Source organism: Meles meles, unplaced genomic scaffold (assembly GCF_922984935.1).
Source record: "Meles meles unplaced genomic scaffold, mMelMel3.1 paternal haplotype, whole genome shotgun sequence".
Classification (NCBI taxonomy): domain Eukaryota; kingdom Metazoa; phylum Chordata; class Mammalia; order Carnivora; family Mustelidae; genus Meles; species Meles meles.
Window position 1 is genome coordinate 88196 of NW_025721288.1, and position 26648 is coordinate 114843.

Sequence of the window (26648 nt, forward strand, 5' to 3'; positions counted from 1 at the left end):
AGTGCCCAATGTTTATAGTCTGCTTTTTTGAAACCCCTCAGAGCTAATCCTCCTCAACACACCTATAAACACCTACCACACACCTATGCAGATACAGGATGTCTCATAGGCAGGGAATGCAGCCAAGGCTCTGAGCCTTGGTTTCCTCACACATTAAATTAGGTTAATAATAATAGTACTTTGGGATGTTTGGGTGGCTTAGTTGGCCGAGTCTCTTCAGTCATATTTTCTACACATTTCAGAAATTTAAAAACTAACAAATGCAAAGAAGGTAGAAAAAATTAATTCAAGACCAAACTGTAAGTGTTTATAGAGACTGCAGCCCATCTATCATCCTTGAGAGGACTTAGAGCACAAAGTACTAAGAAAAGTTGAACAATGTATGTGGAGTAAGGCCACACTATGGCTTTGATTTCAGTGATGTGCTTCATGATCTTGGTATGGACAGAACTCACACAGGCTGATAAAGTAAAATGACAGGCCCATCTGAAAAAAAAAATGTAAACTTTATGTTAGAATTAACATCTAATATAATTGTTAATGCTTTGGAAAAACAGACGTTAAGTCAATAGGCTCCAGTTTACTTCGTGCTTTTTCTTCAAGCTTTTTCTCTTCTCATTGGGGGAATTTTTCACTCTAATACTTTAAGACCAAGTGCCATTTTAAAACTTAGAACTCTGGGGGCTCAGTCAGGGGACCATGCGACTTGATCTCAGGATGCTGAGTTCAAGCCCCATGTTGGGTGTAGTGATTACTAAAAATAAGCAAACTTTGAAAATAAAATCAAATAGAAGTGTGGAATTGTAAGGGCCTGGTTGGCCAGAGAGCGCCATTTCCTTGTGGGCTTGGGTTGACCCTGCCCCTCCCAGAGGAACTTGCTTGCAGGCCCCGGATATGGGGGCGGGCCAGGTTGGATGGAGACATCCAATCAGTGTGGTGCACATATATTTGCTGTGGTGAATTGGGATTCAATTGGCCACCCCTATTGCTGACTCAGGGTGAATGTGCAGTTTTCCTTGTGTGTTGCATTCTCATTGGCCACCTGTGTGTAGGCCGGGCTCAAGCACCTCTATAAAGGTTAGTCTGTGAGGCGGGGGAGTAGTAATAGTCTTTGGGGTAGTAGTGGTAGTGTGGTAGTCCTCGGGAGCATGGGGTCCTTGGGACCAGCATCATCGGGAGCATTGTAATCCTCAGGAGCGGAGCGTCATGAACCTCGTCTGGGAGAGGCCTCGCCGCCTCCTTTGCTGGGGAGAGGCCTAGCTGCCTCGCTTCCCCGCCTCCCTCGCCGCCTCGCCGCCTCACCGGGGAGCGGCCTGGCCTGGCCTAGCCTTGCCTCATAAGAGGAGCAGCCTGGCCTCGGCTCGCCTAGCCTTGCCAGGTAAGGGGAGCGGCCTGGCCTCACCTCGCCTTGCCTCGCCTGGTAAGGGGAGCGGCTGGGCCTCGCCTCGCCTCGCCGCCTCGCTGGGTAAGGGGAGAGGCCTGGCCTGGCCTCGCTTCACCTCGCCTGGTAATGGGAACCGCCTCGCCGTGTAAGGGGAACCTCCGGAGTCGGTGTCCTTGTTGTGGTCGCCTCTTTGTAAGAGAGGGCCCCCACTGGTTGGTTTGATTTTCGATGCTTGGTGGAAGTAAAGCTTTGCTTGACTTTCACTTTGTGTTGGTTTTTGTCCTTTGATCCCGGACCCTAACAGAATGATTACTATTAAAGAAAGCTTTATAAAAGGTAACAGGGCCTTGACAAAACCTCAAGATTATGTGCTGAAAATTTAAAGGGCTACAGAGATTTCTAAGTCACAAAAATCAGTAAAATGAATTTTATATAAATTAGATGACAATATTAGTGTTGAGAATAAAAAACAATTGCCGTTCAGTTTTGGTCTGGGGCTAACAGGGAATAGTGATGACTGCAGCGGGTGAAGGGAACTAACTTGTGGTTGCTTTTGCTCCAGGCTATTGCTACCATTCAGGAATGTGGAACCTGGGTTGATTTTTTTTTTTTCCCTAGCATTTGAAGAGGGACTGTAATGATTGATTTTTATGTAAATGTTTTTATTTCCTTAAAGGGTAGCAGTTGAAACAATATTTTAACCAATTGTGTTACGTTCAAAATACCTCTACTGCTTTCTATCTCCGCTTTAGACTTAACTCACTGCCTTAAGTCAATGGAAGTTAAATATCCAAGAAAGATGGCTATTATTAATCTACTTTCATGGGCTGAGCGGTGAGGATGAGATGTAGGAATTGAAATCACAAAAACACACAAGAGAAAACCAAAAACTTAACAAAATAACAAAAATTGGCAAAAAACACACTTCAGAAAAGCTTGGTATGCTTTGAAATCACTTAATAAGTATTCTGATTCTTACTCTCCTTTCCATTTTATGCATCTCCGAGATTCCATTGATCATGGTTTTGGTTTTTCCTTCATCCTCTGTCCATTTTCACTAGTGGCTCTCTAACCACCTATTAACCATCCTTGAAATCTTGTGCCTTGTATGTGGTTAGATTACTGATTACATGCTGATCCTTCATGAATTCTTGCCCCTGAGAAGTCCTGAAGAGCACAATTCTGTCATGCTGCCTTTTAACACATTGAGGTCAAACAGAAGACACTAAATAATGTTTTAATTATCCTCAAATCCTGAAGAAATTTCAGCCAAGGAAGTTTAAAAAGTATCATTGTATGGTGAAAAATGATCTTCTTCTAGATGTTGGTGATGTTAATTTTGAAATAATAGTTGTTTTGAGAAAGAATAAAACATCTTTTCGTGGGAAATTGAGTACATATTGACAGGCTCTCAACAAATAGGACGTAATAAATCCTTTTGGTTCTGAATCATGAAAAAACACCAACATTCCAAGATTTTTTCCTCTGGATATTGTCTGGATATTGACATACTGTTTGGTATCCCTGTGATCTTTTTAGGCATCTATCTGAGTAACCCAGGGTGACATGTATTTTCCTTTAATGGTTTGTAGAGAGATAGATGCCCAAGAGAGAGAGAAGCAGACTCGCCGCTGAGCATTGAGCCCGATGCGGGACTCGATCCCAGGACCCTGAGATCATGACCTGAGCCGAAGGCAGCGGCTTAACCCACTGAGCCACCCAGGCGCCCCTTGTCCCCAAATTCTGAAGGATATATTCCCAGGGAGAAACTACTGTGAACCAGGGTTTCACCTTTTACAACTAAGCTATTATTCTCAGGAGTTACTGGGTTTTAAAATTCTGGTTTCCTATAAAAAATTTAGTTCTAATCAACACCTTGTTATTTTATTAACCTAATGTTGCCTTCACAATATCTTTTTTTTTGTTTTTTTTTTTTCATGCAGGTATTCTTACACTGAATGAACCAGTGTGCTGCATCAAAAATTGATCAAAATATAACAGAAGAAACAGTGAAGGTGAGAAGAGGCACAGTCTGCCCTCAACCCAAGCACACATTCCCTTTTAGTTAAAATTTCTTCTGTGGGATGTTACTCTAGGCTCTTGAGCTTCTCCTCAGTTCCACTATAAGTTCTGTGCCAGTCACTTGTGTGGACGACCCTGAGATAAAGGGAAAGAGGGTTTGGGAAAAGAAACAGAGTGATGAGGACGTAGAGGCGTAGAAGACATGGAACAATTTTTTGCTGAGGCCTTTGGGCAGTTGGAAAAGAGGAAGAAAAACAAACACATGACCAAGAACCTCAGTGTCTGTGAGCAGGGGGGAACAGAGCCCTAAGTGGGAGCATTGCCTGAGGTGGCTTAGGAAGCAAGATGTGGACAAATGTGACTTCAGTCTTTGATCACCAAAGAGTAAATGATTTGGGTGGTTCCGTGGTGCAGAAAATGTCTGCATAATGTCTTCAACTCAGAAACACATGTATAAGCCTTTCCTTTTAGGCTGCAGGAAAGGAAAATAATGAAGAGTTTTGTAAAGGGGGAGGAGGTAAATGAAAATTAATTGCACTACTGTTATTATTCATTTAAGCTGCCTAAATTATTATTGATGTTTATTTTTGGTGCTGATTTGCTGTTTTATTTACAAAAAAAAAAAATTCCCAAGGATTTTTATAGGCTCTTCTATTTTTTTATAAATTAAAAATGAACTTTTAAATTCTCTTACCATGGGAGCATTTTAGTTTGTGTGCTTTTGGTCCCGAGCAATAGACACTTATTATTCAAACAAGTTGAAGACACATCAGCTCTCATTTGGGGACTCCAGACAGAAGAGACGGTTCAGGACTTGTGACTCAGGGAGGTCGATAAGATTGCCAGGTTCTGTCTAGCTCTTCACTTTCATCCAGGTTATCTGCTTTGCCCCAGGGCTGGCTCTTCTCATCCCTGCAAAATGACCTTGTAGCTGTCCAAGCTATCACTTCCAGACACAGAACCTTTCCAGAGGGGAAGCTGTCCATTCCAGGATACTGTTCCAGAGACCAAAGAAGCCTTTGCCCCCAAAAGCCTGCCAGCAAATCTGCCTGCACTATGTTACCTGCTGCCCATTCTCACTAATGGGTTGGGGACTGTCACGCTTGGATTTAGTTATTCAGGCTTTTCCTGAGAGCCAGGAATGGGTTCCTGGTTCCCAGAGCTGTGTAGGAGTAGAAAGGATGTCCAGACAAAATTGGTCCTCTGCCCTCTGCGTGGGTAGAAAGGATAAGCATGCCCTGAAATTTTCAGCTTGCAAAGAGAATACTATCCTCTCATGGACTTTTTTTTTTGACCTGCTTCACTATTGCACTTATTATATTTATTTGTAGATGCTGTTCTCAAATATTGAAGGTATCCTTGCTGTACCTAAGGAATTTTTAAAAGGCGTGGAAGAATGCCTGCATCCAGAACCTAACACTCAACAAGAAGTGGGAACCCGCTTTCTTCACTTTGTAAGATCAATTTCTGTTTATTTTAGAAGCTCTGCCCCATCCCCCAGATTTTAAGGTTCAGCTTTTGGCACAGTAGCGTGTGAGAACTCAGTGTAGAAGTAAAATGTGACACCGAAAGTTTGGGGTCTTTTAAGGCCAATGAAATCTTCCACTGAGAGCCAGGAAAGGGGTGAGGTCCTCACATCATCCATTTTATTCAGTGAAGAACAAACAGCCTTTTCTTTTTTCCAGCAAGTTAGTTCTTGGCATCCTCTGTAGCTTTGAATCCTAATGAATATTCAGGCTGTTCATAATGAATGGATTTTTATGTTTCCCCCAAACATAGAGCATTTCCCTTTTGAGGCAGAAAATCCTTACTCTTACAATGGCGTGATGAGCCTTTTGTGAGTCAGAATGTTGCCTTGTTAATGGGCTGGTAACAAGCCTGCAGGTGAAGGAGCCCTGTCACTCTAGGTACACAGATGCAGGAGTCTCTTGTTTTTCAAGGGTAATTTCTCAGAAGGTCTTACTGAGTGGTGCAGAAGAATAACCAGTCAGTCCTCTGTTGCTTCAAATTACACATCATGCTCGTGTAATCATTTTCGTCTCTTTGGACAGGATAGTTGAAATTATTTGTGCAATTGATTTATAAAGAAGTCACCTATAAAATGAAAATTATTTTCAGAACTGAAGGGCATTCATAGCAAAAAAAAAAAAAAATAGTGCTGCTATTTATAGCATTCCACTGATGCTAATTTTCACCCACCTGAATTCCTCTCTGTACCAAAATGCCATAAAATTGATGTTTTATTTAAAAATGCAAAAGAGTATTTTGTCACAGAAGTCAATTTTTGTTTATTTTTATTTCTATTTAGCCTTTAGAAAGTTAACGGTAAGTAATTTTTAGGTCTGTAATTCTGTCTGGAGTGGGCAAAGCTGCATATGTTCTTTTTATAATCAGGAAATATTTCATAAAGGTACTTAATATTAAATGGAGAGAGGCTCCTTGGCGCAGGAAGATCAAGCCGTACTTTCCTTGGGTATGACTGGAAACCACGCATGTTTGTGTGCACTTACTGCAGACTGTTCCTCTTCATGAAGGAATTCACATCTTCAGCCAGCTGGAGCATCAGCTGCCTTAGTCCAGGGCCTCATAGGGGAATCTTGCACTCTGACATCCATTTCCTCAGTAACACACTATGAATCTGTCATCCATGTATTTAGCTAAACTATTTCTGAAGCGTATTTCCTTCTGGGTCATACCATCTCTTGAAATAAGTAACTCAATATATTTTTTGCTGGCTATATAAAATAGCACTCAGTGTTGCTTTCCAAATGTATGTCATGGAAATTCCAGAGGGTGTACTTTGGTTCTAATATTTGATCAATACATTTTCTGTGTCTTCCTCTTATTGGAGTTGCTTTGGTAGATACTAATCCTAGCCGCTGAGAGAAAAATCTAATGACAGAAGGAAGCTTAGAGGTCATGATGGTGAAATTACTCCCTTTTTGAATGTACCCCTTCTGTGGCAAATACGAAGGTTATTTATCTTGTTCCTACTTGATCTCTTTTAATGAAAGCTATAAACACTAGAAGATCTTTATGTTAATCCTGAATCTGCCTACCACTGCCCATTATGGATTGCCCTTGCAATGTCCACCAAGTGGTCTTAGTTTTGTGTTTTGGAGCTACACAGTGTTGTAAGTCCCATTACACTATGACAGCTGTCTGAAAGTAGCTACCATTTCTTTACTTTATTATACTAACAAATGATTCTACTTGAAATGACCTCTCATACTTTGTCACAGAGAGTCTCATATTTGGAGACTCTAAGTCCATCATTATCTTAGTCACTTGTTGCTGACTATTCTCTTGTTTGTCCATGTCCCTCCTAAACACAGCTGTCCAGATTGGTGCATGTGAACTGCAGGGTATTAGGTCCCTCTATTCCTGCATGATCAGGCACATGCTTTTCCCTGTTCCTAAAATGCTTTCTTCCCTCACCCTGCCTGGGAATGATGCATTCATCTCTCTGAACCTTGCTCAGATACTACTTTTTTTTTTTAAAGCTGTATCTGGACCGTCTCAGGAAAGCTAAGTACTCTCTTCTCTGTAATTTGCTACCATTTGACTCATTTACTTAGTATTGCATACCTCATATTGGACTCTAGTTCATATAACCTTTTTTCCTAGATGATTCTTCTTGAATCAGATAAAATTGGTAAATGAAGTGTGCTTAGATACATGCACGGAGTAGAGCTCCCAAAATATAGTAAACGCTTTGGACACATAAAATATGTTCACAAACATCACACAGGTTGATCTTTCCAAATAGGTATTACCATGACTCTAACTTATCCTTATTCAAATTCACAGAAAGACAAGTTTGGTATCTATGATGAATATTGTAGTAACCATGAGAAGGCACAGAAATTGCTTCTCGAACTTAAAATAAGAACAATCCGCACATTTCTTTTGGTAAGTATATATATGAGTGTTACTATACGCTGTGATTTGTTGCTAGGCTCTCTAAGGAACCAAGAACTAGTGTCAATGTGGTGCAAAAATTACTCATGGGACAATGCTTTAAATGTGTCTGGGCTAGGAGACTAGAGTCCCAAAGGACTCTAATCGTAAGAAGGGAGAGTTGGCAGAAGCTCATGGATGGGAAATCACTGATAATGGCCTCTCCTGGCTGACTATGAATTGTTTGTGAGAACCTCAGATTCTTAGTGAGAGAAGATACTTATGCCAGAGTTCATCATTGCTTGTATATCCCTCAGCTCCCTAGGTTTCATTTGCTTTTGCTAAGAGAGCTGTAAGTGGGGCCATCACAGGAAGGAAGCGATTTGTGGGTATAGTAGAAAAGAAATTTAAAGATTGAACTTTCTCCTGCATAAGTTCCTTACTCACTTCACTTTATTCACAGAAAGAATAAGAATATATGTTTTTTTTAAAGATTTTATTTATTTATTTGACAGACAGAGATCACAAGTAGGGAGAGAGGTAGGCAGAGAGAGAGGGAGAAGCAGGCTCCCTGCTAAGCAGAGAGCCGGATACGGGGCTTGATCCCAGAACCCTGGGATCATGACCTGAGCCGAAGGCAGAGGCTTTAACCCACTGAGCCACCCAGGTCCCAAGAATATATGTTTTATTTCTTTAGGATAGCACAGAGAAATGCATATTTTGGTAGTAATTTGGACAATTTAATTGCCCGTGAGGACCACATTGTAAGTGTACAATTCAATACTATTTAGCCAATTGTGGAGTGGAGGAACCATCCCCACTATCCAGTTATAGAGATTTCTAGCACCCTGAAAAGTCCCTCATGCCTGCTCATGGCTCATCTCTACAACCCCTGTAAACTCTAGGCTATCAATTGATTTACTTTCAATCTCTGTAGTTCGCCTTTTCTGGATAGTTCTTAAAAATGGAATGGTTCAGGGCACCTGGGTGGCTCAGTGGATTAAGCCACTGCCTTCAGCTCAGGTCATGATCTCAGGGTCCTGGGATCGAGCCCCGCATCAGGCTCTCCGCTCTGCAGGGAGCCTGCTTCCTCCTCTCTCTCTGCCTGCCTCTCTGCCTACTTGTGATCTCTTTCTCTGTCAAATAAATAAATAAAATCTTTAAAAAAAAAATGGAATGGTTCAATGTAATATTTTACACCTGGTTTCTTCTACTGAGTAAATGTTTTGAGGTTCATCTCCATTGTAACATGTATCCATATGCCATTCATTTTTATTGCCGGATAGTATTCGTTGTATGGCTATACCATATTTTATTTATCCATTTGCCGGTGTATGGACTTTGGGTCAGCAAGCAAGTATGATTAATGATGGGCCTTGAAGATCTTTTCAGAGAGAGGTATTAGTATAGAAAAAGTCAGGAAATGTCCAGTTTGAACTGTTTTATCAACGATGGTGAGATGAACATTCATGTACAAGTCTTTGGATATTTTCATTCTCTTGGATGGATGCTAAGAGTGGAATTGCTAGGTCATAGTAATTGTATATTTAAGAAACTGCCAAAATGACTGTGCCATATACACCAGCAATGTACGTTTGCAGTTTCTTTATATTTTTGCAAACACATGGTATTACCAGTTGCAATTGTAGCTGGGTTAGTGGATGTGTAGTTTATCTCAAGATGATATTTATTTGCATTTCTCTCATGACCACTGATACCAGGCATGCTTTCAATGTTCTTATTAGACATTCATATATCCTGTTGGTGAAATGCTTATTCAAATCTTTTGTTCCCTTTTTAAATTGAGATGTTTATCTTATATTGAGCTATAAGTGTTCTTTATTTTGGAACACATCTTCTGTATCTGACATATAATTTGTGAATATTTCCACTCAGTGTGGTTTGTTTAAAAATGTTATCTTTTGGACATCAAAATTCTTACATTTTGTTGAAGTAGGATTTATTAAATTTTTTCCATATGAACATATTTTCATTTTATTTAAGAAGTCTGTATTCAGGTTTTATACTTACTTTGTTAATTTTTTTCCCAAGTATTTTGCTCTTTTTGATGCTGCTGTGATTGGAATGATTTTTTCTTTTCTTTTTTTAAATTTTTTATTTATTTATTTTTTTTAATAAACATATAATGTATTTTTATCCCCAGGGGTACAGGTCTGTAAATCGCCAGGTTCATACACTTCACAGCACTCACCATAGCAGATACCCTCCCCAATGTCCCATAAGCCCACTCCCCCTCCCCCAAGCCCCCTCCCCCAGCAAACCTCAGGTTTTTTTTTGTGAGATTAAGAGTCACTTATGGTTTGTCTCCCTCCCAATCCCATCTCATTTCATTTATTCTTCTCCTATCCCCTAACCCCCCATGTTGCATCTCCACGTCCTCATATCAGGGAGATCATATGATAGTTGTCTTTCTCTGATTGACTTATTTCACTAAGCGGAATGATCTTAATATCATTTTTTGGACTGTTCATTGCTACCATATAAGCATTTGACTTTTATTTATTTTTGTTTATTGTATATTCTTGTATCGTGTGCTTTAAATTCATGTATTAGTTCTAGTAGTTTTTTTGGTAGACTCTTTAGGACACTTTACATATAGAATGAAGTCATCTGAGAGTAAAGACAGTTATATTACTTCCTTTTCAATATAGATGTCTTTTTTCCCCCCTGGGTTTTGCGCTGGTTAAAACCAGTTTACTATTGAATAGAAGTGATAAGAACAGACATGCCTGCCTTGTTTCTGATCTTGGGGGAAATCAATCAGTTTTTCATCATGAAGTGTGAAGTTTACTGTTGTCACAGATGTCCTCTTCCAGTTGAAGAAGTTCCACTATATTCATAGTTTGTCAAGAGTTTTTATTGGGACCTTTTTGCTTTTTCCAACATAGGTGTTTAAAGCTATGATTTTGTCCTACACACTGCATTAGTTTTATTCATAAAATTTTACATGTGTTTTCAGTTTCATTCAGTTATTGAAAAGGTCTCGTTTCTTTTGTAATATCTGTCGTCTATTCTTTATTTAGAGTTTGTCTTGGAAGGCAGTTCTGCATGGGACTGTGTCCCTGCACATTTTCTGAGCGGAGGAACTGACTGCTTTTGTTCTGGCTGATCTTTAAAGGATGTTTATATCACGATATAAAGGATGTTTATATCAGAAGGTAGAGATATTCTTTTCCTCCTAAGTGGCGGGCAGTCATGCCTGCTGCCCTCATGAAAGATGCATGGTTCTTAGCTTCAGGTCTCCTTTCCTGGTATCCATGTGCATGGGCCACCTGGTCTTTCTTATGTTGCTATTTGGGAACTGAGCCTTGGCAAACTGGCCCCAAAATAATGATACTCTGGCTACTGCTATTGCTTTCAGGGAAAAAAAAAAGTCCTGTAGCTCTGGCCTAGGAGTTTCATGTGTTCTTCCAGCATCCAGAAATCTCTGGCCGGTTGACTTTTGAGCTTGTCAGTAGGGTAAAATCTTAGAATGATGAGTTTTAACATTCCGTTACTTTATTTCCCAAGGTTGGAATTTTCCAGATTTCTTCCTGTAGTTGACTTTTTAAATTTAATTCTATTTTGGTCAGAGAACATAATTAAATCATTTAAATCTTTTTAAATTCATTAAGACATTTTTATGGTTTAGCATAGGGTCTGTCCTGGAGTTTTTTGTTTTTTGTTTGTTTGTTTTTTTCCCCCTCTCTGTATGCTCCATGTGTGCTTAAAAACTATGCATATTCTGTAACTGTTGGGTGGAATGTTCTATAAATGTTAGGTCAGTTTTGTTCATAGTGTTGTTCTTCTCTTCTTTCTCTTTTCCTCTAGGTGTTCTGTCAGTTATTGAGGGTAGGATATTGAAATCTATAGGTATAATTGTTAAATTGTCTGTCTTGCCTTTCAATTATGTCAGTTTTGTTTTATATGTTTTGGGGCTCTGTTGTTAAATATATATTCATTGAAAGTGCTTGTATTTGTATTTCTATTGATCATAAAATGTTTTTCTTTGTCCCTAGGGATATTTCTTTTCTTAAAGTCTGTTTTGGCTGATATTATTATAGCCATGACACTTCTTGTACTGTTTGTGTATCTTTTTCCAGTATTTTCCTTACAAACTATTTAGGTCTTTGAATCTAAAACATGTCTCTAGGAGACAGTATATAGTTGGATCTTGCCTTTTTTTTAAAATTTTACTTTATTTAAATTCAATTAGCCAACTACAGTACATCATTATGGATCTTGATTTTTTTATCCAGCCTGATCATCTCTGACTTTTGATTGGAGTGTTCCATTCATTGATCTTTAACTGAATTATTGGTATTGTTGTATTGACAGGTACCATTTTATTGTTTTTTCTGTATGTGTTTTTGTTGTTGCCCCTCTGTTCCTCCTTTACCTTCCTTAGTGTACTGTTTTATTTCCTCTTTTGATTTTTTTGAACTATTTTTTGGGGGGGTGATTGCTCTAAGAACAATATTCATCTTAATTTATCAAGTCTTATTTCCTGAAGTTGGTGGTTGTTTTTTGTTTGTGTTGTTCTGTTTTGCCTTTTTGTAACTTTCCTGGACTTGATTTAAGAACCTTGACTCTTGTATGTACAACTGCTCTCTCTACTCAATTTTTTGTTCTTTAATTTAGCCTCTCTTTTTAGGGGTCACTCCAGTAACTGCTTAACTTAGTTCTGCCGGTGGTTTGTCAGAGGTGACCAAACATCGTTAATCATCTTGTCTATGGATCTATGTGTTACTTTAGGGGGGGTGGTGGAGACATTCAGAGAGTAGGCAGTTTTCAAGTCAGATCTAGGTTTTTCTTTCCATGGGGACACCGCTTCCCCCTTGGGTCTTTTCTACAGATGCACAGCCTGATATCTGCTCCAAAGAGGGCTATAATCTCAGGCCAACGGAATTGTAGGTATTCTCCATTTTTCTTATATAGTGTGCTAACTTTATTGACAACGCCCTCAGGAGTGAGATATTTACTTTCTGCAGCCCCACCTGAAAGCAGGTTTTCAGGGTCTATCACTATGTCAGGGCCCCTGTGATGCGGCCACTGCAGGAGAGCCACTGTGGAAGCACCATTTTGATAGGGCCACTGTGCAGGGCGAGCTGAGGAGGGCGGAAGCATGAGGAGGCAGGGGGAAGGTGGGAGAAGCTCTTGTGAGAATGCTATAGACTCCCACCTTTCTTACCAGAAATTTCCGCAGTTTTTCATGGAAAAAACACTTCTCTGTTTTTTTGTTTGACTTTAGTTGATTTCCAGAGCCCTGAAGTTGATATTTTCGACAATTTTGCTGAGGTTACAGTTGTTTTTTTAGGAAGAGGATTTACTGATCTCTTTTCTCTGCCACAGCCAGAAGAGGCTTCTATGCCACTAAAATTTTAGAGCTTTTTAGGAGGTGTTAAAGCTTCATTGTCTTAGTGAATCCAGTCTGTTCTCAGCACAGTTGACTCTTTGATCCCCTTGATCTAGTTTATTGACTGAATTGTGTCAAGCCATGCCAGTCAAGTCCGAAGAGTGTTGGTTTTTAGATGATCCTGCAGCATAGTCTGGTAGGAAACCTGGCTTTTATAATACCTGCTCTGGTACTAAGTGATCTCTAATTACCTGAATGACTTTAAGAAATTGATTTTATCGCTGGTGTCATTTTCCATCTCCATAAAATGGGGGATAATAACAGTCACCCTTGGGAAGACAGGTAAGAGTTTACAGATTTGGTGGTGGTATTATTTGGGTACTTGGGTATGCTGGCACAGTTTTCATCATCAGGGAGATCTGTGGGAGCTCATTTAGAAGATATTCTTTGTAGACGCATGGAGAGAGAGTTGGCTTTCATAAGCCAGTCTAAAGTGACAACCCACCTCTGCTATTATGAAGACAGTTCATGATCTGTACAGTCCTCTTAGACAAGGAAATAACAGTGTGTTAAGCAGTCATGAATTTCTTAGGGTACCTCAACACGGGGCTAGGGAAAGGGGTGGCTGTGTTTATAAGGGGCGCTAACATATGTAAGGATGCTGAAACATCACTGGAAATACAGTGAGATGTACATAGTTGTGTTTCATATGGTTCCTCTGGGGACAACACCATGTGGGGTTGGAAAAAAATATTTTGATAAACTGATTGCAATGGGGGGATGAAGCCCTCAAAGAGCATGCTTGAGTCAGAACACTTCTTTGCTCCCCTGTCTTCTAAAGTGTCTGGGTGAAGTTAAAGTCATGATGTTAGTTTTCCTGACTCAAATACACTTGGCTAAAGCCAAGTTGCTCACAACAGTCTTTTCTTTTTCATCCTTTCCTGCTCAGCTCTTGGTCTCTCTTCTCAATGAATGTAGGACAGTAGTCTCATCCCTTGTAAAATGCTGGTATAAAGGTTGCTAAATTATCAGTATGATATCTGAGGAGCCCTTTTCTCCGTTTATTACATATTTATCGACTACTTTCTTTTTGCCAGTCCCTCTGATAGGCATTGTAGGAAAAGGATTTGGCACAAGTTTCTAATCTTTTTCTTTTTTAAATTGATACTTAAATTATAAAATAAAGACCAGATGCTTCAGAGGATATAGGCTTTTTTTTTTAATCAGAGTTGATTTTCCTTCTATTTCATGATATTCTGATTGCTGCTTTTGAGATTTCTCCATTCATCTTGCCTCTCTGGTGATCATACCTGACCTCCTTCTCAGAGACTGACTGGCCATTGTCCCTGGTGTGGTATTATAGCTAAAAGTGACTGAGTAATCACTTGGTTAAAACATGACAGTTTTACAGGCAGGAAAACTAGCATTCTGAAATCAACCCAAAGTTACATCACTAGTCAGTGGTGAGGATGTATAGAACCTGGTTGTCTTCAGGCCCTGCTCTTTACAACACAGCACAACACCACAATTCAGCTACAACACAACTCCTTTTATAAGCAGGATTGATCTGTATATCTTTGTGTCTGTTATTTATTTATCCATCAGTCCATTCATCCACCCATCTGTCCATCCATCCATCCATCCACCTACCCATCATTTATTCCTCCATCTCTATCCTATTTCTTTTTCCTCAGACTTTAGAGGATAGTACATAAAAATTAATTTTAAAGGTATGTATTTAAAACTTATTTTGGTTTCTATAACTAACGTGATACGAAAATACTTCTCTTTGTCTTCTGTCAATGTTCTTTGTGATTTCACAGGCTCATCTCAGAGAAAGAAGGTATAAAGACAGGCTTTCAAAAGATTTTAGCAGAAAGTTTTATGATAGAAGAAAATTTCATGGCTCCAGCTTTAAAAAATTGCGATTAATTATTTTTATTTCCACTGCAGAACTGCATGCTACTTGGAGGACGGAAGAATACAGATGTTCCCCTGGAAGGATATTTAGTAACACCAATACAAAGAATTTGCAAATACCCTCTCCTTTTGAAGGTATTTTATGTGTTTATTTCACGGTAGTATTTTCTTGTATCTGCATATTTTGCTGCATATTTTGCTTTAAAATGTTTTTCTTTTAAATAATCTGATTTTCTAAAGAAATGGCAGATTATACTTACTAGGGAAAATAGCTATTTCATCACATATATATGGATTAGGAAACAAATCTTTTAGGAAAAGAGACTTTTTAGTGCTCTTTGTAGAAAACTTATCCGTTTGAGTTTCATTTAGAGTAAATGCATTAGTTTCAAGATAGATCCCATTAAATACCTTATGACAAGTTTATATTGCATATTGTCTACAGGGTTCGTTATCTTAAGTAAATCTACTATTGTTTTATTTTTTGACTTCCCCTTACACTGGTCTCCTCTTGATGCTAATGAACTTAAAGTGAAAGTTACCTAATTTCACAGTTTGGTTTTTGAATCAGTATTACAGGGAATGTTGTGGGTCACATGGGACAATAAATGGTAGGATGTAGAACGACGGTGCTAAGCAAATACTGCCTGTGGACCCATTAATGGTCGTAGGCCATTGTCTCATTACAATGACTAAAAGTGTTACTGTGAAATACACATTTTAATGTGCTAATTATGCTTGTACTGTAAGAATATGTGAATAGATTAGAATAGCAATTCTGGAAATGGTGCTTCTTGGAACTAGAACAGCAGTTTGGGTTGGCGGTTGAGCACAGGAACTCTGAGTTCAGATCCTAAGTATTCTGCTTACTATGACTGAACACATAACCTAACTTCTTTTTTTTTTAAAGATTTTATTTTTATTTATTTGACAGACAGAGATCACAAGTAGGCAGAGAGGCTGGCAGAGAGAGAGAGAGAGGGAAGCAGGCTCCCCGCTGAGCAGAGAGCCGGATGCGGGGCTGGATCCCAGGCCTCTGGGATCATGATCCGAGCCAAAGGCAGAGGCTTTAACCCACTGAGCCACACAGGTGCCCCCACATAATCTAACTTCTTAAAGCCTTGGGTTTTTATTAATGAAGCAGAAAAAATGATGATGAAATTGTAGCGTATGTCTGCAAGGATGTGTATAATGGATGTGTATGTCTGTGTATGTGTGTATATACATATATACATACACACATATGGAAAATGTATTACATAAAAATAGTAATTCAACTTTCATGCAAATCATTTAGCACAGTATGTATTCCGTATATGTTAGTTATTATGTACTCCGTATATGTTAGCTGCTATTATTCATATATATTTGATTCTGATTTATCTTAATAGATGAACTACTGCTTGCTCTCTAAATTTTTAAAATATTTCAATATGTTTTGCACATATTAACTGGTGTTCTTATTGATTTACTTTTTGAGAAACAAATGTAAGGAATTTGAACTTAAAATACATTTTTTTAACTACAACTTCCATGAGTTGCATAATTGGGTTTTTGTGTAAAATTTCTTTGAAAACAATTTCTCCTTATTAAAAAAACAAGTCAAAATTGCTTGCTTAAGCCACAGAGGGAAGCTAACATGGGGATCTTCAGTTCTGCAGAACTTTAATATGGTCTTCAGTTCAGGAAGATTGGGGCAAACGTGACTCCTATCTTTCTTTTTTTTTTTTTTTTAATTTATCAGAGAGAGAGCGAGAGTGAGCACAGGCAGACAGAGTGGCAGGCAGAGACAGAGAGAGAAGCAGGCTCCCTGCTAAGCATGGAGCCCAATGTGGGACTCGATCCCAGGACGCTGGGATCATGACCTGAGCGGAAGGCAGCCGCTTAACCAACTGAGCCACACAGGCGTCCCGACTCCTATCTTTCTGAGAGTCCTTTCAGACTCTTGACTTGGTGACTCAGATCACGTCAGCTGTTCCTGGACCTGATTTTGGAATCCCAGGCATTTTTTTGTTGTAAGAGTCAGAAGGGATAGTGCTATTAAGAGAAGGATATCATGCTAAGTAATTGTTCTAAATCACTTCTGGATGGGGATGACCACCAGATAGGGTTGGCTGATCTGACCTCTACAAAGATAGAATAATGGACCCATCCTTGCTTAGGAAGAAAAAGATCAACTCAGAGCTCCTTCGAGAAGTGGAAAGATGACATCTTTCCCCTTCTTTGGATGATTATCTTCACAAAGAAACATGAAGAAACTATTTATTTGTGTAGTAGATATGTTGGTGTTGATAATTTTTTTGTTGTTGTACCATTGTGCCTATAGTCTCTTTCATTTTGGTTGGTTTTATTTATTCAGAGAAAAGCATTAGGAGTTAGGCTGTGTGTTATACAATCTATCAGTCATCGTTGTGGAACTTGAAATTATTGGCGTGGCCAACCAGTTAATGTTGATAGAAAGTAACTGACAAAATATTAGTACTACTCATTTTTCTTGCTGTTTCACATTGTCTACATTCATATCTCAACTTCACAGATATGCACTGGCACAATTCCATAGGACCTCAAATCACAGTCTGCAGACTGACTTGACCACTTCACATAATTTACAAATACTTCTGCACTTTAGAATTTTTAGAGAAGCCAGCATATCTCTTTTATGGATTTGTGATCCAACATAAGTTTTTAAATCTTGTCTTGGGAGTGATGTAATGTGCACTCTTCTGGTGCTAGCCCTGCAGAACGGAATGTGAACATACTGAATGCAGGGTCAAAGTTTATGGCAGAAGTTTCAACAGCAACAGACCTCAAGAGAGTATAACAACTGCATAGTTTCCCACTGGATGTTAAGAATGAAGAAACTTATTTTAAAGACTTGCCCCAGGATTTCTGTAATTGTGTTAGTTAATGTGATGATGGCAACTGTAGTAAAGAGAAAATGACTAATTAAAAAGCAATGTGGTCACAACTGTCTAGACAGTGGGTGAAGATGTTTATTTCGTGCTTCTAAACAACAAACAAAACCTTTTAATATATTTAAAAGATTAAAGATCACGCTTGCTCTGATATCCTGAATGGACAAAACCATAAAATGCCAAAAAAAAAAAAAACCCAAATCAAAACAACAACAAAAAAAGCTTTGGACGGGCCTATGGCAATTCATTCACTGTAGAAAGTGAAACCGAGTTATTGGTGTAAATAGCATAAATTGCTCCGTTAGTGATGGAGTATCATGGAACTTGTAAGTTACTTATTTTGCTAGAGTATAAGACATCATTTAAAAATTTTGCTTTACTCATGGCATGTTTTTGTAGTTTCTCAAAAGTGTTTTAGGAAATAAGGCATTGAAATTATTTTTGAAATTATGGGACATATTTATTTAAAGACTTACTGTTCCGCTAAGACTCTAGGAAGACATACAGAGTTCTATTTCTGTTGGAGCAGAGGTCAATCTTATAAACAAATTACATGCTGCAGGTGAGATACTTGAGAATTCAAAAGGAGAAATCTAATTTAGTTTTTAAAACAAAATAATTTTAAGGCCAAAAAATTAAAGGAGCTGCAAAATGTGTGTCAGGGTAACGTACATTCATTGATCTGAATTTCAGTGGAGTTTGTGATGTCCCTTCTGAAGGTGGCTCTCACGATCTCTGCAGTTCTCATTTCCTGGTCATTCTGAACCTGCTATACCAGAAAGCTGAAGATCAAAGGGCGATTTGTTTTTTTTTTGTGTGTATAAACAGGAGTTGCTGAAGCGGACTCCAAGGAAACACAGTGTCTACGCAGCAGTAATGGAAGCCCTCCAAGCCATGAAAGCTGTCTACCCCAACATAAACGAGGCCAAGAGGCAGATGGAGAAGTTAGAAGTTTTAGAGGAATGGCAGTCTCACATTGAAGGCTGGGAGGTACATTTACTCTACTCAACAGTGGAGCTTAAAATAGTTGTGTTATGTCTTATGCTGCATGTAGAATTGTTGACATTGGATGGAGCCATAAATGGTCATTTTCCCAGATAATGCCAGAGGGCTATAACCATTTCTGCAAAGTGCTGTCATTATTATTTTTAAATCTCTTTAGAGTGGCAAGTTAATTGACTTAACGTCAACCTGAAAGCTTTGTCATAGAGCCTTCTAATGTTGTGTGGGTTATAAGCTTTGGTGTTTCAGTATTTGTGCATCTTGATTATCCTTTTCCCTGCCTTCCTTTGGTCAATAAGTACATAGCCTGAAACCTGGAGAGAGTAAGGAAGGGGAGTAACGCCCGGTATGTGTTCTATGATACTGTTATTTTCAGATTCTAAATTAGGTGTTTGATGATGAATTTCATGTTAAGGTCACTTAATCTCTTAAACTGCATTTCTTTGCAATTATTTCATCATTTCTAAATGAAGAAACTGTCTTATGATGTGATTTTCAAGGTCCATTCAAGATGAAAAGTCTTACGGATTTATGACTCATTAAAGAAAGATTTTTTTTAAATGATAAAAGAAGCAAACAAAAAGTGATATTCAGACTCTGTTATATGTTTTCATCCATGGTAACTTTGAATCCTTGTTATTTCATGGGGTTGGAGCCCTATGTTATTTTAGTGCTATATAAAGCATAAACTGAAATTTTGTCTTTAAATTGACTTAATTGAGATGAGATGAGCTTTCAGCTGGTATCATTTAGTTTTATAAAGTAAAGCAATTAAGACATTTTTTAAAGGGATAGAGAAGATTTAAAATGTTTCCAACCAAATAATGTTTTCACACAAATTCGAGTGAATTGCTTTGTATCTTTAGGACCTTATAATTGATTTGTTTCATATCTTCAATATGTTGGTTTCCATTTAGATCTAAAATTAAATCCATTCAAAAATTATATCCATTCAGATTTGCAAAGAAACCTCAAACGTTGACCTCCGGGATTTCCCCAGTTTATCCACCCTTCACCATGAAATTTTCAAATCCAGCTGGGATGGAAGTTTTCTCTTCATCTATATTCTTTCATTTCAAGTGTCCAGGGGGACCTCCCATTTCAGCATGAATGCTAATTATTTCAGTCAGTTAAAATGGTTGTGTGTTTTGCAGTTGATTCATGATGATAATTCCTTTCTTGGGGAGCGCTTGTCCTGCTGGGTTGAGAAAAATGGACTGAAGTTTGCTTTTGTCGTTCTGTTGTCACGCGAGCATTGGAAGAAAAACTGAACATGCTTTAAACTGCAGGGTTTCTCATTGATATTTGCCAGGCCTTTTCCCAAAACAAAACCTCACAGGTTCTTCTCGGTACTCTAGGGGAATGGAATCTGTCATAATTTTGTTCCTCCTCATGTATATTCCAAAAAAAAAATTGTATCTACTGCAGAATTAAGAGATTCTTTAAAAAGTTGATATTTCTTGCTCTGGGCATGGCAGTTACTCAGAGGAAGAATGTGTGTGGATCATGTTCCGTTACTTACAGCCCCTAACAGGGGGTGCCTCAATCTCACCAGCGCTCTCTGTTTACAACAAACAGTTGAAGTGCAAGAGAAAAATGCAGCATCGGGACAGAGGAAACTGGCTGCAGGAAATCAGATTTAACTACAGTCCCAGCAGGCACAGAGGAGATCATATGAGTTCAGGTCCCCAAAAAGGGCAGTGACGCAGATTCTATTGGAGTAGGATTTGAATATAATTGCATAAGACACAGCCAGGCTACTTTGGGGGGTTTTGGGACATTGAGGGAACGGAGCTTGGAGAAAGGCCCAGCTAACTGGTTGGCAACTTTTGATAAGAACATGATTCCTCATCTCAGTCCACCAGCTTGGAGAGAGGGGGAAAGCTCTTATAATACTCACACCTGGTCTGTTCCTGGAAGCTTTGGAGAAATTGCTGATAGGACTCCCGATTTGTCCAGGAGAGAGGGGTAGTCTTACAGGATGAATGCAGGCCCTGGGAGGGAAGGAGGATAGTTACAGGGCTTTCTCTGAATTGCAAACAAAGATTACTGCTCAGCTTGCAGAGAGCTTTGTGTATGTTTAGAGTTAGCTCTAGTGGGGTTAGGACACGACCAAGGGCAGATGTCAGGTGGCATGCTGGCCAAGAACGGAGAGTTCCTTAAAAAGCCTTTGAGGTGAGAAGTCTTGAGCTAAGAAGGCTGCAAAACAACTCCCTGTCTAGTTCCTTCCCCAAGCTCCTGCAGACCCTTGAGGACCACCTGAGGGATGACACCCTCGCTCCAGTAACTATAAAATTTCTTGAATGGGATCTGAATCTGATACAGCATGAATCAGCATTGTTTTCACCTTAGGTGGATTATTTATTTCATGTAAGTCAATTATCCAGTCTTATTTTCTCATTAATCAAAAGAAGGCTTTTTAGAGTAAAAACTGTCTGGTATCTTGCCTGTCTAATATTTTGTGCTATAAATTATCGTTACATTCCTTTATGTTGAATTTAGGTAAACAAGTGATTGAAATCTATGGTCCCAAATTAGATAACACAGAGTTGAAACATGATTTTCTCTAGTCCGAACTCTAACCCTTACTTTGGGGATGATGCATCAGACCTCTCCCACATAGTATGTGGATTATTACAGGAGTCAAATGAAATAAGTGGAAGTGCTTTGAATACTATAAAATCCTACGCAAATGAGAAGTATTTTAAAGCTCGGGTTCAATGGTAGGATTTTTACCGTTGAGAAATTCCTATTTGTCTAATACAAGCTCCTGACTACTGAAGGTATTATATCACTTCACTTAAGGTTAGATAGCTCCAAGTCACAGAAACAAAAAGAAAAATTAATTTAAAAAGATACGGAGTAGCTCACAGAATCAGTAGAAAAGCTACACTCTCAAGGGTGTCTAGGCAGCCAAAACTGGTAGGTAGGTTCATCAGTGCCCTGAGTAAAATGGATAGACTCTAATAATGTTTTCTACCGTTCTATTACATCACTCAAGATTCAAGATCAAAATCTAAGATTCCTGTAGTCTTGCCTAGGGGAGGACAGAGGTCCTTGTTGGCCAGTCAGCCACTTTCCTTTTGAGGAAAGGCTAATCTTCCATTGTATGCAATCTTGGTGAGCCCTTAACAGTTCGCTGAGGTTTTATAATCCCCATTACACAGATTTAAAAAGTGAGGGCCCATATGATTTACCCCAAGTGCTTATAGCTAATGATGGCAGAGTTTAAACCTATATTCCTTGTCACCGTGTAATATTGTATCTACTCAGAAAAAAATTAAGCTAATTCTTTAGATTACATTGATTGCTTGCCATTTAGAAGTAAATTGACTATAGAAATTAGGTGTTTGTCATCATTTACATAGTGACTGTCATTACAGAAGATCTGTAGTTTAATTGCTCAGATTTGAAGTTCTGCCTTTTATTAGTATAATTTATGATATCTCAGTTTTATGTCTTCTCCAACATTCAGAGCATTGCACAGGATATTCTGCCAAAGGTAATTGTAGGGCAGTGATCAGTGTGCTTGGAAAGGAAGTTCATTAGTTGTTTAATCAGAGTCACTGATTCATTTCATAGAGCAGGACCAGTCGCCGTCTTGGTCTGCTTTTTGGCTGATTGATAGTATTGTAATGGTAACTCTAATCTTTGGAGTCCTAATGAACTCTGTCAACAAGGGAGTATCAAAAAGCATTATATCACTTGGTAATTCAGCTTTATATCCGTGATAGCCTTGTTTGGAATAGATCTCTCAAATCTGAAAACAATCATATTAAAAGATAAGAGGGAGAATTATTAAAATATGAAGGTGCTGGAAAAAATAAGATCAAAATAGTTACTGCATTTTATGAAATAGAAACAGAATAGAAATTTGACACCTCTTGGCTTTCTGCGTGGAGAAATATAATGGCACAAAACCGTTTTAACATCCATTTCCTGCTTTTTATATATGATTGTGTCTGACAGTATATTGACTTCAAGTCATGTTCTCTTACTTTATGAGTATGAGTCTAACAGAGGTTGTGATGAGAATTTTTTTTTCTTTTCTACAAGGTGATTTGGTAGATACAAATTTGTCTACTGCCTTGAGACAGAACTGATTTATAGATGGCCCTTGTTGCTTAAGGATAGGTGGTTTGGGAAGAAGGCCATTGAAAGTCAATCTATGTAGAAAGGGAGCAGAATTTCCTAAGTGGGAGGGGGGAAGCTTGATTGGGACTTCATTTCGATAAAACGAACATTTATGTTATTAGTTTTATCTAATAGATGACAGAATCTAGGTTAAAACATCATTTAATAAATTGAATCTCAAAAAGAGTGAACCAAATGCTAAATCTTGCTGTGGGACATACATTTTATGACATTCTATGATAAAATGATGTGATATTCTTCATTTCATGTTTAACTTTTCTAGTAGATTTAAAAGGTTTTTTGAAAGAATATTCAAATGCTTCATTCATTTTCTTGAGACACTCCTTTGATACTGAAATCATTCTCTTATGAGACGCCCACCTAGTTGTCATTCTTGTCAATTTTCTTTTCTTCCACCGTGAGTGGGTCTAGCTCTTGTTAGATCTTCATCTGTCAGTGCTTTGTATATGATTGGGGGAAGTTTCAGGGCCTCCTGTCATCCTCCTCCTTTGCCAAGATTATGCCTTCTCTCTGCAGTCTGCGTTTTTCCAGTATTGACATTCAACATTGAGTTGACAAGATGAATGGGGTAGACTCTGGTGTTAAGCAGGGAGCGCTGACAGTGGGGTCAGATAATTAGTGACTAGTTTCCTATTATAGTGATTTTTTGCCTCCTCATAGCTGCAAAGAATCAGTAATGAACCCTTCCATAACATATTAAGAGAACTTAACATAAAAAGATTTACCTTTCAAATAATCCAGATGTGGTTTAGCAATAGTATTTTCATTGGGTCTTTTTCAGAGGTGGGGCTTTGTTCTATTGTTGCAGTGCTTCATAAATCATTTTAATGTTTGAAGACACACTGGAAATTAGAAAAGGGGCCATAAAATAAATCCACACGCTCCTGACTGTCTTTTCTGGGTGTTGTCATTTTCTGAAAGCATACTTTGTCACCTAACTTGTGTCCACCTATGGAAATTCATCATATTCCACATTAAATTAAATTACATTAAATTCTGTAATGGCACTTTGAATTTACTAGTCTTTCATGTATACTGACTATATAATTCACACCTGATTATACCTCCAATTCATAGAATCAAAATTATTCAGCTTCTTAACAAATTAGATTCTGAATTATCACCATTTTCTGGCTGGATCTTGACCATGAGACACCCACAGTGGGAAGAGGAGCCATTGGTGAGGAGGGTTGCCAACATGGACTGCCGCTGGGTCCTGGCTTTAGTGACTGAAGTCATGGTTTGCTCCATCCATTTCAGACTGATCTTTTCACCCTATCAGAAGGTGATACTGAAATGGTGTACTTTGTAAGTCTGACAAAGAAAACCCCTAAAGAGTGATTGAAACCTGAAACCACGACATGGAATGAACTATATAGTTAATGATAAACAAATAATCATACACACACAGCTATCTCTAAGAGTGTTAATTCAGGCCAGCTCTCATTTTGTTGCTATTCTGTTACTGCAGTGATCACACTGCATTTAATTCTATGCTTTCATATCTGTTTCTTCCACTAGAATCTGGAACAGGGGTCATGTCCCAAGCCTTTGCACCTGCTGGGACCAAGGAGGAGGGATGAGATAGGTTTCCACAGACTGGATTAGAAAGAGAAGCTTTTGGAAGGAGAGGCACTGGATGAGTAGATTGCCACCCATAGTGCAGTTATTAATGGGTGGTTACTTCTCCCCTTGAACGGCCACTCAGCCTCCCTTTCCTGATTTAATAAAAGTGGTCAGGATTAAAACCATCCATGGAACGTCCTTGCTGGGGCTTTGCTGTATTTAGTTCTATATATATATATAATTCATCACAGGTGTGATTTTACATGATAAATGTTGCTTCTTAAAGGGAAATGCATGTTAAAAAGGATAAATCATCTAGATGAAAAAAGTACATTATTTTGGTTATTTTTTAAGGGATTGCTGAGACAGCAAAAGTCTGAATCATATGGGCAAACACATTATTTAAAAATATCTGTACTGGGGCGCATAGGTGGCTCAGTGGGTTAAAGCCTCTGCCATCGGCTCAGGTCATGGTCTCAGGGTTGTGGGATCGAGCCCCACACCGGGCTCTGCTCAGCAGGGAGCCTGCTTGCCCCCTCTCTCTCTGCTTGCCTCTCTGCCAGCTTGTGATCTCTCTCTGTCTATGTCAAATAAATAAGTAAAATCTTTAAAAAAATTCTGTATTGAATATGTACATATACATATTACATTATGGGCAATAGCTTTCAGATAGTCCAAAATTAATGATTTATACAAGCCCTCTTACTTTTTTTTTTAATATTTTATTTATTTCACAGAGAGAAATCACAACTAGGCAGGCAGAGAGAGAGGAGGAAGCAGGCTCCCTGCTGAGCAAAGAGCCTGATGCGGCGCTGGATCCCAGGACCCTGGGATCATGACCTGAGCCGAAGGCAGAGGCTTTAACCCACTGAGCCACCCAGGCGCCCCCCTCTTACTTTTTAAAATAATTCTTTATACCTTGCCTTCAAATGTTCGTTTATGACTCTATGATATATCACTGTACTGTTAAAATAGCTTATTTTAATGGGCAATATTTTTTTCACAGACACATGAAGTTCCATCTTTGTAAAAGTATTTCTATAGGGTATTTTTTTTTCCCATAGTGAAATAATCTGCCGCCTTCAATATCTACTTGGTGACCCATGAAAGACTGTACAAAACTGATCTAACCAAACATCTTTCCCTTTCTTTTATTTTCCTTCCTCCTGTCCTCCCACCATATTTCTTTCCTCCTTCCTTCCTTCCTTCCTCCCTTCCTCCTTTTCTTCCTCCCTCCCGTCTCCCTCTCTCCCTCTTGCTTCCTAAAACTTTACAGAGAAGCCAACTTGCTAGAGATTTATACAAGGAAAAAATGTTTAACACATTGTTTGGCATGTTATAGAAATGTTAAAACCCTGACTTTAGTATTCATCTAGAGAAAAGTGTTTATCATACATGATTGTTCAATGACTAAATATGGAATTGCCAAAGAAAAGATTTCTAGATTTAAAAATTAGCATCAATTTTCAAAATGAAGATAAAACACTACCTAGGTTATGTAACATTATTTAGGTATAAGTGAATATTCACCAGTGATGAAATATACCAGAGATGACCATGTGGTATATTTGCGACCATGGTAACACGATCAATGCCTATCTGCCCTGGGACTAGGAAGCAGTCAGGACTACCTCAGGCAGAGACCTGTGCTCACCTCTATCTCCCTGTCAGCAGGGTTGCCATAGGATGCACTTGAGCACCTGGAATCAGGTACTCAAAGCCTCCAAGGCAATTTTACTTAGAGTGTTCCACATGCATCAGCATTTACTGGAATGACGTGGGACCTACCCCAGCTTTACTCAGTTTCAATCTCCGAAGGCAGGACCAGGGAACCTGGGAATTTCAAGAAGCATATCAGGTGTGTCTCCCAAACTCTAAACTTTGAGACCCATTGCCCTAGAGGCTTTGCTGTCTTCTGATGATCTGCCTGGCTTGTTTTACTGCTTCGACATTTTTTATATTCTAGTTCACTTGCCTGACGTTGTCATTTTGATAGACTTTAGTGCTCCTGACTCTTACCTAGTAATCTGATGTTCATCGCCATACTATATTTCAATTCCTTCCGTGAATTTTGTAGCTTGACTTCTTTATTTCTAACCCCAGAAGCTCTCCTGGGATTTCTAGGTAAATGAAAAAAAAATTGCATGTAATTTCGAAATATCATACATTTCATTTACTTTAAAGATAAAGTCGTGAGGGTTTTGTTTTCTTTTGTTTTAGCTACAGAGAAAGGTAGATTTATCATGTAAGCAAGGGGAAAATAACACAACATTATTTAAAAAGAGACGCTTATTAAGTGTCTACTTGTACATGGGATGGATTTGAAGTGAGAGGCATATCATGACTATACAGAAGACGGTATATACACTTGGTCAAATTTTTGATATTTCTAACATTGTATGTCTCTGTAGTTAAGAGATTCTTACTG

The 26648-nt window shown here is 38.7% G+C and overlaps 1 protein-coding gene across 1 annotated transcript in view; it reads left to right on the forward strand.

Moving 5' to 3' along the window:
• The first annotated feature begins 7299 nt into the window (after positions 1–7299).
• Positions 7300–26648, forward strand: part of LOC123936300 (phosphatidylinositol 3,4,5-trisphosphate-dependent Rac exchanger 2 protein-like) — a 45454-nt gene continuing 26105 nt past the window's right edge. The window contains exons 1-3 of the mRNA XM_045996928.1: positions 7300–7318; positions 14616–14717; positions 18326–18487. Of these exons, the coding sequence (XP_045852884.1) occupies positions 14622–14717; positions 18326–18487 (258 nt within the window). The 5' untranslated portion in view covers positions 7300–7318; positions 14616–14621. The remainder of the gene's footprint in view (positions 7319–14615; positions 14718–18325; positions 18488–26648) is intronic.